The 14,489-nt window shown below is 29.4% G+C and overlaps 4 protein-coding genes across 14 annotated transcripts; 2 read left to right on the top strand and 2 right to left on the bottom strand.

Annotated features, from left to right (window-relative positions):
- Positions 1–100: 100 nt before the first annotated feature.
- LOC126849301 (reticulocyte-binding protein homolog 2a-like) lies at positions 101–5,632 on the top strand. The gene is made up of 2 exons (XM_050590994.1): positions 101–149; positions 548–5,632. The coding sequence occupies exons 1-2, from the start codon at positions 101–103 to the stop codon at positions 5,317–5,319; spliced, it is 4,821 nt and encodes a 1,606-aa protein (XP_050446951.1). The 3' UTR covers positions 5,320–5,632.
- A 77-nt stretch (positions 5,633–5,709) lies between these two features.
- LOC126849166 (RNA exonuclease 5) lies at positions 5,710–9,656 on the bottom strand. Of its 2 annotated transcripts, none has more exons than XM_050590772.1 (10): positions 9,478–9,656; positions 8,631–8,783; positions 8,394–8,563; positions 8,078–8,324; positions 7,781–7,979; positions 7,393–7,618; positions 7,176–7,320; positions 6,848–7,098; positions 6,376–6,769; positions 5,710–6,226 (listed from the first exon to the last, which is right to left on the bottom strand). In XM_050590772.1, exons 2-10 carry the CDS (start codon positions 8,754–8,756, stop codon positions 5,939–5,941), a joined length of 2,046 nt encoding a protein of 681 aa, XP_050446729.1. In that variant the 5' UTR covers positions 8,757–8,783; positions 9,478–9,656; the 3' UTR covers positions 5,710–5,938. The 2 variants fall into 2 exon arrangements, with proteins under 2 accessions (XP_050446729.1, XP_050446728.1); XM_050590771.1 differs by having other exon boundaries at positions 8,631–8,790; positions 9,478–9,655.
- Positions 9,657–9,888: 232 nt separating this feature from the next.
- On the top strand, positions 9,889–11,431 carry LOC126849226 (general transcription factor IIF subunit 2). 3 transcript variants are annotated; one of them, XM_050590886.1, is made up of 6 exons: positions 9,889–10,183; positions 10,338–10,489; positions 10,583–10,642; positions 10,733–10,857; positions 10,928–11,071; positions 11,205–11,431. In XM_050590886.1, exons 1-6 carry the CDS (start codon positions 10,035–10,037, stop codon positions 11,361–11,363), a joined length of 789 nt encoding a protein of 262 aa, XP_050446843.1. In that variant the 5' UTR covers positions 9,889–10,034; the 3' UTR covers positions 11,364–11,431. The 3 variants fall into 3 exon arrangements, with proteins under 3 accessions (XP_050446843.1, XP_050446842.1, XP_050446841.1); XM_050590885.1 differs by having other exon boundaries at positions 10,553–10,642; XM_050590884.1 differs by having other exon boundaries at positions 10,338–10,642.
- On the bottom strand, positions 11,364–14,462 carry LOC126849205 (mannose-6-phosphate isomerase). 8 transcript variants are annotated; one of them, XM_050590849.1, is made up of 6 exons: positions 14,167–14,462; positions 12,945–13,275; positions 12,569–12,884; positions 12,194–12,370; positions 11,898–12,100; positions 11,364–11,821 (listed from the first exon to the last, which is right to left on the bottom strand). In XM_050590849.1, exons 2-6 carry the CDS (start codon positions 13,260–13,262, stop codon positions 11,618–11,620), a joined length of 1,218 nt encoding a protein of 405 aa, XP_050446806.1. In that variant the 5' UTR covers positions 13,263–13,275; positions 14,167–14,462; the 3' UTR covers positions 11,364–11,617. The 8 variants fall into 8 exon arrangements, with proteins under 8 accessions (XP_050446806.1, XP_050446808.1, XP_050446801.1 ...); XM_050590851.1 differs by having other exon boundaries at positions 12,191–12,370; positions 12,569–12,715; positions 13,043–13,275; XM_050590844.1 differs by having other exon boundaries at positions 12,191–12,370; positions 14,167–14,460.
- Between the last annotated feature and the right edge of the window lie 27 nt (positions 14,463–14,489).

Genomic DNA, 14,489 nt, shown 5'->3' with positions numbered 1-14,489 from the left:
TTTCTGATAACCTTTCTTCATCGGCGCCCGCTACGTGCATATCTTTCTTACTTTCTGCGAAAGAGATTATTTTATTAGCGCGATATATATAATTACGAGGATGCCGCGCTCTACCAGAGAATCGGACGATGATGCAGAGCATAAAACAGGTTTGTATGGTTCGTTTTTTCGCACGCTACATGCATGAGACGCGCGAGACGGTTAATTGTAACGGTCGATTCAACATCATTTCGCGCCGATTATCATCATTGTCATCGATCGGGATGTAAACGTGACGCAAGTCAATTTTCTCTTTTTATTCTTCTTTTTTTTCTCTTTTAATAATTTTCCTGAATTTCTCTGCAGTTTTCCAAGAATCGCTATCACTGCTCGCTAAAATATCTTGTCGCTTTTATAGATATCGATGGCTTACTATATTTTCGCCTTTGACCTGTAACTCAACCATTTTATTTAATATCGACTGTGTGCTATCAGTTTGGATAAGCATGTAGCTTCTATATTTTAGTCTTTTACTGATTCATTAGTGTTTTTTTTACATTTACAATAGTTGAAGAATCCAACTCTGAGGAAAATTTACCATCTAGTGATAGTACAACTGAAATGTCCACACAGGACAGTTTTTCAAATCTTTCAAATTCTAAAAAAGAAGAAAAACTGGAAATAAATAAAAATTTATCAGGAATAGAAATATCATTAAAACAATCACTCACAAAGGAATTAATGATTAAGGTTGAAAACTTGAATACTTCTGTTGAAGAACAAAAAGAAAGTCCGAGTAATAAGGAAAATCAAACTCTGAATATTATTAATGACACATTAGAAAGCAACATACATTCTAGTACTAATGTGATATCACTAAGTACGAAATCTCCGACTCCAATATTTGCGAATAAATCATCAAATGAAAAGGAAACTAAATTTACGAAAAATGAGTCAAATTTAAACAAACGACGTCACTCGAAAGAATCCACAGAAGCTACAATGAAACAATGTATTCTATCCAAAGAAATTATTGATGATATTGAGGAAAAAATGAATATTTCTATAGACTCTTCAAGTTCAGATTTAACATGTAAGCAAAAGTGTTTAGATAATCTTTCTGTAAATGATACGATTAAAAGACAGAGCTTGGTACATGAAGCAGAATGTAAATCAATTTTATCACGAGAGGAAGATGTAGGATCAGCTAATGAAATTATTGTCAAAGATAAAACACCTGTTAAACATATAAGTAAATCTACTGACAACATAATGGAAGAGATCACTAAATCAGATAAAACAGAGCATACTATTATGGATACTGATTCTGATGTCAACAAAGATTCTAATAATATAGAATTGAATAAAATTTCGTGTTTATCTAAGAATCAAAATAAAACAAAAGAGGAAAGTGATAACAAGAAAAGTTTGAGCTCTGTTTCTATAATTGGCGATAATAAAATGAAATTAATGTTAGAAGAACAAAGTCTGTATCAGAATAAAAATGAAGCTTCCTCAAACATATCTCACTTTAATTCTGATTTAACAGATTTAATAGTTATGTCATCAGTGAAAAATTCAAACGATCAATCTAATATAATGGAGAAACAGCCAATTCAGGATAATATTATTGATAATATTGATTTTACAGAACAAGAACGAAGAAACTCTAAGCATGCAATAGAATCAGTTCTAGAATCCTCAAATGCTGCGCTAAAGACAAGTAATTCCGAATTCAATGAATCAAATGAAGATAATGCAATAATTCAAGATACTCAACCTTCTAATGTAACAGAAACTTCTGGAAAATTCGCAATAAATATGCCATGTGAAAAAGCAGAAACAAAAAGTAATTACAAAAATACTGTAAAACAAGAATCAAAACGGAAAAGTACAGATAATATACATTTAGAGAAAAAAAAAGAGAATTTGAAATTGGAGAATCAGAACGACACAAACATGAATACCGATCGTGATGTTATTGTTGATATTAATGTATTTCATGATATTACTAATGACAACTCAAATAAAAAAAACGTTGAGGAAGAACTTGATATTGAAACCAACTCGGTGTACTCTAATTTATTGAAAGAACCAGAAAGTGAAAGCGAAGTTGAATGTGATCTTGTTTTGGTGGATAAGAAAGCATGGTTGGATGCTGAAAACATGAAAACGGCAAAAGAAGCAGAATCTTTCGAATATGATTCCGATGATACCGTGTTATTAAAGAGCCGATTAGATGCGAAGACTACAGATCATGAACAAATAATTGCTAAAAAATTGCCCATGATAAGTGAAGATCTATTAGAGAATCGCGTAGATGCAAAGGTGGGGAATTGTAATAAAAAATCCTTGATAGAAGAAGAAAAAATAGATTGTAATAATAAAATAATTAATTCAATTTCAAGAATGAAGAAGATGATAAAAAACTATAAGGATTCACTTAGCTCTACGGAAGATGAAGATGATTTAATCGCGGCTGTAAATAAATCTATAAATGAGTTTAAAACAGTTTCAAATCAAAATAATGACCGACCTGTTCCCAAATTAAATAAATCAAGGCAAACTTTTGCGAAAGATGGAGATCGATTATTTCAAATATATGATGAATCAGATGAATCAATTCAATCAGATGATATAAATGAATTAAACAAAAGCTTACAAGTAAATAAGAAAAATAAATCTTTATCAAAATCGATGGAAAGAAGAAAATCATTAAATAAATCTTCAACAAAAGATATGTCTTCAAGACAAGAAGCTAAAGCTACGAAAAATATTTCTATAAATAAATCTCGAGAGGACTACTCAGAAAAAGAATCAGATAGCACAGATGCAAAAAAAAAGACATCAAAGAAAAAGCATTCCTTGAATAAGTCACAAAATAAAGATGCAAATACAAGCGAATCTGAAGAAAAGAACTTGTCAAATGCCAAAACATCAACATATTTAAATGATGAAAGCGATAATGATGATAATAGCGAAATAGTTATACCAGCTATGGATTTTGAATGTAGAAGTTATTCTACAATAGCATATATGGGATCAGATCCTAACGAGGAATCGAATGATGATGAAAGTAAAAATAGCATTGGAATTCCAAGTTTTCTGTTTGCAGCAAACAGTGATAGTAATACTGATAGTAGTACTGATGTCAATACATCAATACACTCTGATATCAAGAGGGAATATAATCTGGATGGAAAAGAACAAAAGTTTTCTGATGATAATGTACCCGGTGATGAGTGCAGAGCTTCAGAATCAGAAGTATCAGATCCTGATGACAATGGTTCAGATCTCGAAGATTTTATAGTTAATGATGATGAAATAGAAGAAGAAGATAATGAAGATGAAATAGAAGAAGAAGATAATGAAGATGATGATGATGACGAAGAAAAAGAAAGGAATAGCGAAGAAGAAAATGAGCAAAATGTGGAAGAAGCTGAATATGCAAAAGAAGAGGAAGTAGACAATGAAAGCGAAATTAAGCAAAGCATAAGGGAAGAAAATAAAGTTATGAAAAAGAAAGAAGTAAAAGATAAAAGTTATACACCTAACTCGTCAATTAAGAAGAAAAAGAAATCGAATGTACAATTTTCTCCGAAAGATGTAGTAGAACAATTAAATAAGTCTGAAATAACATCTACAAGAAAGTTGTCAAAATCGCGTCTATCAATGGAATGTAGTACTCCAAAACTTGATACTTATATACGGAAATATGAAGAATTTAATGAAACACTTACACCCGAAAGAATTTTGGAAATTCAGGATACCAAGATAGATAATACAAAAACAGCACAAGATACTTCGCTTAAGAAAAAGAAATCAAAGAAAAATTCTATATTAAAAGAAGATATTAGTTTAAGGGAGTTTAATCAAATAGATAATGAAAAAAAACTATTAAATAGCAGTCTTCCATCCGATCTAGCGGAAGCTGTAAAGAAAGCAGGACTCTCAAAACCGAAATTTTCCAAGATGGGTGAATTACAGAAAACAATAAATATTACTCATACTGAATCACCTACAATAAGATATCTTATAAAAGATAAATTAAATGAAAGTATGCCAGCATTAAAATTGAACACAGAAATCGATTCAGAAAAGAAAAAATTGTCACCCATTAAAAAGGCAAAAGATATTGCGCAAACTAAAATAGAATTGGAAAATGATGAAAAGGAAATACCTAATCTGATAACTCCGTCAAGTGATGATACCATACAGAAGCGTAGAAAGAAACAGAAGAAACGTAAGGCGCAAACAGAAGATATTTCAAGCGAAAACATCACCGATAAAGTCCTCTCTCAAGATATGATGGAATCAGATGCTCCTAAAAAGAAGAAACGTGTTAAACTTGCACACCTATCAATTATAGAAAATGATACTTGTAAAGATAATCAAATTAATGAAAAAGAAACGAAACAGAAGAAGAAGCAACTTAGCGTAATTGAACAAGATAAAAATGTAAACGAAGAGAATGTACCGCAAAAGAATATTCGCAAAAACAAAACGGAGTTAGCGCAACGCAAGAAAAGAAATTATGAAATTGTAGATAGTTCAGAGTTTGATTTATCCGCGGACATAGCTGTCGAAAACAAATCTAAACGGCAAAAGATAGCAGAAAGTAAAGAAATTGTGTCGGAAAAATTAATAAAGAAAAAGAAGAGAGAAGAGAAAACTTCACCGTTACAAATTGGAATTTCGAAATTAAAATCCGGTAAGAGTCTAGCATCTAATAAACTACAAAATGTTGGATCAGACACAATTAATTCCAAAAACGCTTTTGCTAAAGCACGAGATGAAGCACTAGAAGCTATTCATGCTGCAGAGATGCGCGTTAGGGCTAAGAAAGAATTAAAGAAGAAAAAGCGAGAAAATGTCGAAAATACGATTCAGGAACAAATTTTAAAGATTCCTGATAGAAAACAAAGAAAAAAAGGTGTCGAGAAGAACGACTTTTTACCATCGTCTACAGGTAGACTGAAACGACTTCCGGACGACGTGGTCGAAAATCTTACGGATCTCCCAACGAAAGCAAAAAAAAGGCAGAAACTTTCACGAAACCAGGAACAGATTATGCCATTGTCGCACGGTTCGAAATCGAAGGCGACGATTGCGAAGGCCGATGGCTTTCTTACATTGAGTACATCTGGTAGCACCACACAATTCACTGTTATAAACATGCGGAAGGCTAAGAAAGAATCATTAAAAAGTGGTTCCGCAGCAGTTTCGTTCAGGCAACGTATGCTTGATAGAAACAGTCGGGAATCAGTTTCGGCTTATAAGATATATCTTGAAAAGCAGCGAGCCACATCGAAAAGTCGATTTTTTAATAACGCGTTTTGAATTGTATCATTTAAGTTTCATTTCAATGTTTCGTAAATTCATTAACTTTTGTAATAAATTAATATAAAAATAAGTTACTATATTTATGTATGCTATATTATGATTTTTATCACTATTTGACATATTTTGGGCAATCAGTGTTATCTAGAATAAAATAATATATAGTGTTATCAAGAAGTAACATTGAAAATGATGCTGTATCTTTTATTTAATTATGTTAATATAATTTTGTAATGTTCAATGTATTTATATATATGCGATAAGTATGTTTATTGCATATATTTAAATACATTGAATATATTTCTGGTTCATTTTTTCTGTTTTTAACAAAAAATTCATCCTATATATATATATATAAGGTATGTTATATAAATAAATATATTCTGCAAATAATTTGATAATTTTTTTACCAAACATCAAAATACATAATACAAAAGAAATCAAGAATATAAAATAGCTATCAACGATACTTATTTGTACAATTGTATCTAAATTGATACATAACTACGAACGGATTTCTTTGCATTTTTGTATCCCATATTGATAAGATCAGTTTGTTTCTTGTTTGCACAGGTTATTCAATAGAGATATATCCAAAGCAACAAAATCGTTGAGTTTTCTAAGCTCGTATAACAAGGTCTGATACTTCTGTCTTGATATTCAAGAAACAGGTGCCATTCGCATTATTCTGTCCTCCAAATATCACACATGCAAGGCTGTTTATCGCATTATGTTGCCAAAGTTTATAGCTCCATTTATTTACAGCGTGCAACGTTTTATTTATCTGCTCGTCTTTCAATTGTTCTTCCTTAATTCTCACGTGACATAACACAAAAGAATGTTCCATTGCAATTTCTGTAGTTCGATCAACGGCGTTTTTATCATTATCCACTATTACGAGACGTACCTGTAATCAATGTAATATCAATGTTAAACATATAAATAATTGACTATATGATTCTTGGTTATTTCTATCTTTTTTTTTAATTTGTTTTATATTTGTTTGGTACGAATACATTTTGTTCTAGATAGAAATATTTAATATCATGTACTAACTTGATCATTCTTTGTGAAATTTTCATCATCCATAACATTAAGAGACGAATTCGTCAGATATTTGGAATAATCCGATATTATTTCATTGCTACCTATGATGGCGGCGGTATTTTTATTTTTTGTTATATGAGTAAATATCGACGTGGCGTATTTTTTCACTTCCGTTTTCTCCAATGTCCGTTGCGATTTCTCCTTATCCATTTCTTCTTCCATTCTTATATTGCGATCACCGAGCAATACCGCGTCCCCATAATCAACACTATTCGCTAATTTTAATTGGACCAATTTCATAGAAGCCTTTGAATCTTCTGCCGAGCAATGTCCAGCTTTACTATCTTGAATACTCTCTCCAAGAAACTCGCGCGCCAAAACTTGTAATTTAGTTTTCCTATACCTGTATAAAAAAAAACAAAATCAAACAAATGCACAAGAGGATATAACATTAATATTTATGATAATCCACATAGAATACCTGTCTCCTGTGAGATTAAATATTACAGAAGTATCAATGATATAAGGATGCATCATTTTTAATGTGTGCAAATCAGAATTCAAGCTTTGTCCTACAAGAATCGCATCTGCAGGAAGTATCGTTCTTAATGTTTGCTGAACATTGTGCAATGTAACTGTGACATTGTTCAACATCTCTTTGGTAATACCGCTGTACCGGGTTAAATAATTCGTTATCACGTTCTCTGGTTTTACTAAACTGTCATAAATAATCTGTGGCAAAGATTCAAACGCAAATTTATTTAATTTATATGTTTCCTTTTAATGCGCAAACATGTAATGGTACTTACTTTCATACTTTCATCCACGATGGTAATTCTAGTGAGTTCCAGATTACTGCTTGTTGTCAGACACATTTCGCAATCTAAACCGAACATTGGCGATGTTGCTGTAGCTTCTTCATAAACATCTTTTGTCAATAGATATGAACCATATCTTAAATCAAATTGTAATTATATTACAATTTTGTACAATATAACTTCTGTGTGTTTAATGAAAAAATCTTACTTTTCTGCTAATGTTCCTTTCAAAGGTACAGGATAATTTTCTTCCACCATCTGTGATAATGACAAAAGCAGCTTTGTTCTACAAAATTTATCAGTAGATGGTAAATTTATATTGTGTTCAAGTGCATTCTTCACATCGTTACTTGCTGAATGCATTGGGAAAACACTTCTCAACAATTTTATGACATTTCCATTTGTTTGCAAAGCAGTTTCTACAGAGCCATATCCTGAAAAATGAGAATTATCTATTTTATTCACAAAATAAATAATATACTTTATTATATCTTATAACTTATAACTATTGTACTTTAGAAATATTTAATTAAAATTTTGTACTTTATAGCTAAAATAAACTTAAAAAGTATATTAGTAATTATACATATACACACGTCTTATTAATTTATCACTTTGAGTTCCTGTCAAAGGAACAGCCGCGAGTTCTTCTATTATAGATGCTCCATAAACAGCAGGTGTTATTACTTCTAAACGGTGCTTCAAATTATTTACTATGTGTGGAAACATGCTTTCATAAGACATGAAATGATATGAAGATAATCCTTCAACTACAAAAACTACAGTATGGGTTACCTTTAAGAAAAATTATTTTGAATTACTCAAATGTACATAATTTAGATTATCTCTAAAATAAAATACTACTTTTGGAAATATAATACTGTGATTATTACTCTGTTATATTTTTCAAGTTGACACCATCTGGCTGGTAGGTAGGGAGAATGATGTCCAAGCAACGAATACAGCAGAAGATGTTGCACATCACTGAGAAATATTGGTATTCTCCTCTTCATATTTCCAATATCTAGAGTAGCATTCTCACCAACTGCTTTAAGTATAATTCTTGGAATTGCTTGAAGCTTTTTTTTACGTTTTCTAAGTTCTTCCTTTAATTTTATGTATTCGTCGCAATTGCTTAATCTGTATAAAAAACAAAATAAATTATTCCCAATATATATAAATACTTTGTTCATAAATTAACTAAAATACCTAGGCTTTTTATTGTTAGCCTGTGACTCTGATTCACAACAATCTTTCTTTTCCTTATAAGTTTTTGAGGATGTAGCATCTAAATCTTTATAAGATCGTTTATGATTAGAATTTTCTCCCATAACATTATTATTATTTAGATTGTTAATCCTATCAGTAATGGTTGATGTCTGAAAATTATTTCAAAATATTAGTTACAAATTTTTATTTTAAATTATTCTAGATTCAGATATAAACCTGTTTCAAAGCTTGTAATTTTGCTTCCTTGTCTTTATCATTGAGTTTTGCAATTTCCAAAAACGCTGCCATCTTTGCTTTTTTCTTTTCCTTTCTCTGTAATTGTTTCGTTGTGAGTTCCTTCATAATTTAGTACTTAGTTATTGAGACAATCTATAATCTGCAACAAATATATAATTAAATTTTATATTTATTTAATGATATATATTTTATATACTGTCTTTTCAGAGAGAGAGAGAGAGAGAGAGAGAAATAACAGAAATATTTATATTTATATAGTGATTTTCCAATACTATGTTTAATAAAAATACTATGTTTAATAATTTTTAGATTTTGAACAATTTTCTTAATAGATCCAATGTACCTCTATATTGTGAATTAATTTTGAATAAACTTTAAATTTGAAATAATTCATGGTTTTGCTAAAGAAATTTCATGCAATGTTGATTTGTGAGAAAAGCAATAAAATTTGTAAATCATGACAGCTGTATTAAAAAATATTGCTTCATTATTCTTTTTACAATCACTTAATAATAGTAATAATTTATTATTCATTAAATATTACAACAATTGCTGTCAGATTGCCATGTAATTTATAATTCCAATAGACAATTTATAGACTCATACTTTGTAAAAAAAAATCTAAATTTATATATATGAGTATAATTATATTATTGCTATTATAATAGTTTACTGTATTAATTAAAAATAAAACAGATTGTTTATCGTGAAAGAATATTTTACAATAAATGCAGTATTATATATATTGTAAAACACATTGTAATAATATTATGATTACAGAATCTCTTACATATCTAATATATTGATTTCAGTACATTAACATCACCTGTTTGAGAAGAATTCAGCATTTTTTACTCCGATTTAATAATGTATTACGTTAATAACAATATTATTATATAAACATATCTCACACGTGTAAATGCACAAAAATGAGAAACGCGAGTAAATTTCAACTAGATTGTTCAGGTTAAAAAACGATAATGTCGCACAAATATTTTGTATCAACTGAATGATAAAAATGTCCTAGATTAAATTTAAATCTGTTCATTTTTTATACATTTAGGTTGACACTACAAAATTCTGAAGCGTTTAATTGACCAATCAAGATAAAGGGGCAAATATTTCTTTGTTCTGATTGGACAATCAAACGCTTCGAAATTTTTCTAGAATCAAATCGAGTACACAGTTATTTCCAACGCTTCTCGTCACTGTTATATGTATTCGTAGGTCGTAGGATGTAAGCAGACGACAGTATCAAATATTTGGATCGTTTCACGTGATTACCAGATATTTATATATTTTGCAAAAAAAATAAAACGATATTATATTGTATTAAAAGAAAAAATAACCTTTTTATTATACGCTGTTAAAGAAATAACAATAATGTCCGCGAATACCTCGCATACGGAGAAAGAATTAGATTTGAGTAATGCTGGCCGTGGTGTATGGCTTGTTAAAGTGCCTAAATATATAGCTAACAAATGGGAGAAAGCGCCTGGCAATATAGAAGTCGGCAAATTAAAAATTACGAAGTAAGCTTGTTTGTATTACTACATTAATTTGTGTATGTAATATATAATCTACAAGAGAAATCCGTTTTGAATTATTTTAAAAAAGAATTGTATGCGGAATTTTAATATCTTATTCCTATGTTATTTTATTTTTGTTTTTATATATATTCTTCAGAAATCCTGGACAGAAAGCTGAAGTATCTCTCAAACTGTCAGAGGCTGTTTTGGCTCTGAAAGAATCTAGAGAAGAAGAAATACCAAAACAACATAGACTAGATGTTACAACAGTTACTAGGCAAATGCTAGGAGTATTTTCTCACGTTACCCGTAAGTTTGACATTATTTTTAAGTTTGCTGTGTTTCTGGCAATATCTATTATTAATCTTACAGCATCAGCAAGTTCAGATGCAATTGTTCCAGAAACAGAGAAGCTCTTCATGGAAGGAAGGATTGTTCAAAAATTAGAATGCCGACCATATGGTATATTACTTATACAAATAAAGTGTGTGTTGAAGAAGAGAGATTTATATGTATGTTTTCTTATATAATTTTCTACTAATTTTTTTTTAGCTGATAATTGTTATATGAAACTGAAACTAGAAAGTATCAAAAGAGCTTCTGTGCCACAAAGACAAGTTCAACAATTAGATAGAGTTGTACAGAATTTCAAGCCTGTATCCGATCACAAACACAATGTGAGCATTATTCTTTGACACTTTTTTAACATAATTGGATTAATCTTTCATAGACAATAACATTTTACAGATTGAATATGCTGAAAAGAAGAAAGCAGAAGGAAAGAAAATGAGAGATGATAGAAATGCTGTGCAAGATATGCTTTTTGCAGCATTCGAGAAACATCAATATTACAATATAAGAGATCTTGTGAAAATTACAAGACAACCTATTGTAAATATATATATATATATATATATATATATATATATATATATATATATATATATATATCTTATTTACTCATAAATATTTGAATACATAATTCACTTTAAAAGTCATAATTTTATGTATATTCAAATTTCAGGTTTATTTAAAAGAAATTCTCAATGAAGTTTGTAACTATAATTTAAAAAATCCCCATAGAAACATGTGGGAATTGAAACCAGAATATCGACATTACAAAGAAGAGGAAAAATCTACAGAGAGCACTTCAAAGAGAGGCAACGAATCGGAAGATGATTGATTTTTCTTATCTATATATTATTTTTATATTTGGTTATTAATAAAATTTATCGAATAATATTTTTTTAATATGATTGTTATAAGTTTCTAGAAATGTATAATTTATAATTATGCTTCAATTCATGCTTCTTAGGAAAATTATGTACATTTATACAGTAGTTAGAAAAGTGGATATCTCACCAAAAGTTACTTGATGTGTACCAATTGTTTTAAGATTCGAAAATCAAGTATATTTGTTGGTCGAGTTTTGTATCTTTAAACATTTGGAAACGCTTGAAACATTAGCATGGGATGACAGCCACATAAAACTTTAATTTCCACTACTTCATTAGCAGGGATAAACAGAACAGAGCCACGAGAAAAGATCTTGGAAGATATTTCTGCTTTACCGCTCACTATTAACAGTATGCTGGCCGAGTTTCTCTGTTTTAAATTGTGAGATGGCCGCCCAGGTGGTAGCTACATTTAATATAAGTATAAATATACTCTTCAGTGAAATACAATCAAAAGTTTTGAATGGTAATACAAAACTCACAGTGATTTTGGCTACTGCAAACTCTGGAACTGGTGGACGAAAAACTTCGGTGAATACGTCCTCCCGAAATGGTTGAATCTTTCTGGTAGAAGCTACCTCACATTCAAACAACAATATTTGTATTAAAGTTGGCACATCTTTCAGTTTTGGTGTAAGTCCAGCTCTTATCACATTGTCTGAACATGCCATACACTCTATGCAATCTAAAAATTGGAAACTTAATAAATTATTTATTTTTATATTTTTATATTTGAGTGTGTATACTAAATTCCAAAGATTCAAGAATAATTTACCACCAGAGAGATATGCATGAGGTATATTTGGTCCAATATATATGGCTTCACCTGGTTGCATTGTTATATAATTAAACAGATATATTGTAAAACAACCCACATCTCCAGGATAATCTGCGTGTAGGCGCTTTAATAAATCGGCTTTTATCCACTGCCTGTAAGAATCATCTAAGAGCACAACTGTGAATATGATTATACTTTTCTAATAAAGATTTCCTCCAATAAGGAAGAATATAGAAATATATAAGATATTCAGTAAATCATGTTACAAAACTATTAAAGATAGATAATTTTGTAAAAAAACAAATTTATATATTTTTTGTACATGAAAATTTCGTAACATGATTTATTAAACATTCTATATGTAGAAATTTGTACCTGTATTGTGTAATCTGTCTATCAAATTTCTCAATTGTTGTGCCACTTCATTGGAATCACAGGTCATAAGACTATAGAAACATTGTCGCAAAGCGTCACTGATCATAGAATCAGTCGCTTGAAGTAAACGACAAACATTGGTTTCTCCTATCACAGAAAGTAACTCTGGTATATTATTCAGATAATTATTTATTTCAGTAATTGGACGGAATCCACAAAGTGCTTCAAAAGGAGTTAAAGCTATCGCTAGTTCTGGTTTATGATTTGGATCTCTGTAGATATTCGAATACAATTCATGCAATTCTTTTGCTTTCTCCTGAAATCACAAATCAATTATAATACACTACTCTTACAATTAATTAAAAAATATCATTACCTTATTTGGATGCACTTGAATGGACAAAGCTTTATTTATAGACAAGACCTTAAAGAGAAAAGGTAAGTTAGAGCCAAATATTTGTATTGTATCACTACCTAACACTTTAGTATTCTCTTGAATGTATTTCTGTAAGGAGATATCTGTGTCTTTGAGATATGATGGACCATTCTCGTGTGTACCCATCCATAGTTCCGCATAAGTCTTTTGCTCATCCACCACAAAATCAGCATTAGCTGATTTCATTAAAGTTGCAACAATACTGTCCATTCCAAACTTCCCCCAATTATACGTTTGAATTGCACATTTGAGTTCCATCTTAAAGATGTATCTGTGTGCACAATAAAAAGCAAAATAAATTTCAAATACTTACATAAAATATTTGCAAATGTAGAAATAATTAAAATTATTCATATTTATGCTTTTGATCTTTATAATAAAATTTATATAGAATACTAACAAAAAAAATTCACTGCACAATATTATTCATTAAACTGAATAAAATATTCTTAACATGGGTTATAACATTCACCTTAAAGAGTTTAAGAGTATAAGAAATGTTTGATAAAAATAACTTATTTGCTTCTACTTATTATATGCAATAAAAAATTATATTTTTATCTTAATGCATAGAAATGGTATTAGATATCCTCCTATCTTATCTATAAATAAAATCTTTATTTTCATATAATTTTGCTTTCTTAAACTTTTATTTCATTATTTGTTTAATTTGACATATATTTTCCATTAACTATTATCACTTTTTACATTATGTATCGGTAATATACATACGCACATATATAAACTAAAGTATAGTACTAAGTTTTTAACAAAAATCAGAGATTTAAATTTTTCAGAGATATGAGAAACAAACTTATTAATTTATCCTATTTTTATTCATTTTTCATCAAAATTTGGTTTAAATATTGTTTGACAGAATAGTGTACACACATGCACACACAGTTACATACTAAAAAAAGATAAGGTAAATCCTTAGCCTGTAATGATAAGTCTGACAAGGTGAATATTTCATCAATCACTGATTATGTATTTTTTTTTACATAATTTAATGATTACTATATATATATATATGCTGCAAAATTCTTAATCTTCTTCTCTCCTTTCTAATATTTTATACATCACAAAATGATGTGAAAAAAAGGAGGCGAGCAAATTGTCGCAACGCCTTAAATAAATTTGTGCACATGATATATAATCATACCTGTGTTATCTAAGCAGAAGTTCATCTTATTACTTTGCGGCTTATCATTTCAATGACATAATACATGTACGTACATACAATGTACGTGCTTCCTTTAGAAAATAAATCATAATTCTTTTCTTTTCAAATAATATATTATTATTGCGACAAACTCATTATATTAATAATAAAATTGATCTATATATTATAAGCACAGCAGAAATAAAAATATATTTGTAATTGGAAAACTATTAAATATTATATTTTTACTGATATTATCTTCAACCTACAATTCTCTCTCTCTCTCTCTCTCTCTCTTTCTCTCTCTCTCTCTCTCTACTATA

Source organism: Cataglyphis hispanica, chromosome 4 (assembly GCF_021464435.1).
Source record: "Cataglyphis hispanica isolate Lineage 1 chromosome 4, ULB_Chis1_1.0, whole genome shotgun sequence".
Classification (NCBI taxonomy): domain Eukaryota; kingdom Metazoa; phylum Arthropoda; class Insecta; order Hymenoptera; family Formicidae; genus Cataglyphis; species Cataglyphis hispanica.
The sequence above is the reverse complement of the archived record's forward strand: the minus strand, read 5'-3'. Positions and strand labels throughout refer to the sequence as shown.

Coding starts and splice junctions, on each gene's coding strand:
- LOC126849301 (XM_050590994.1), top strand. CDS start 101: ATGCCGCGCTCTACCAGAGAATCGGACGATGATGCAGAGCATAAAACA. Junction 150..547: donor TGATGCAGAGCATAAAACAG/GTTTGTATGGTT, acceptor CATTTACAATAG/TTGAAGAATCCAACTCTGAG.
- LOC126849166 (XM_050590772.1), bottom strand. CDS start 8,756: ATGAAGGAACTCACAACGAAACAATTACAGAGAAAGGAAAAGAAAAAA. Junction 7,980..8,077: donor AACTTGAAAAATATAACAGA/GTAATAATCACA, acceptor TTTTTCTTAAAG/GTAACCCATACTGTAGTTTT. Junction 7,321..7,392: donor AAAGGAACATTAGCAGAAAA/GTAAGATTTTTT, acceptor ATTTGATTTAAG/ATATGGTTCATATCTATTGA.
- LOC126849205 (XM_050590844.1), bottom strand. CDS start 13,262: ATGGAACTCAAATGTGCAATTCAAACGTATAATTGGGGGAAGTTTGGA. Junction 12,885..12,944: donor TTCAAGTGCATCCAAATAAG/GTAATGATATTT, acceptor TTGTGATTTCAG/GAGAAAGCAAAAGAATTGCA. Junction 11,822..11,897: donor TTGCAGTAGCCAAAATCACT/GTGAGTTTTGTA, acceptor TATTAAATGTAG/CTACCACCTGGGCGGCCATC.
- LOC126849226 (XM_050590884.1), top strand. CDS start 10,035: ATGTCCGCGAATACCTCGCATACGGAGAAAGAATTAGATTTGAGTAAT. Junction 10,643..10,732: donor ATTAGAATGCCGACCATATG/GTATATTACTTA, acceptor ATTTTTTTTTAG/CTGATAATTGTTATATGAAA. Junction 10,858..10,927: donor TATCCGATCACAAACACAAT/GTGAGCATTATT, acceptor AACATTTTACAG/ATTGAATATGCTGAAAAGAA.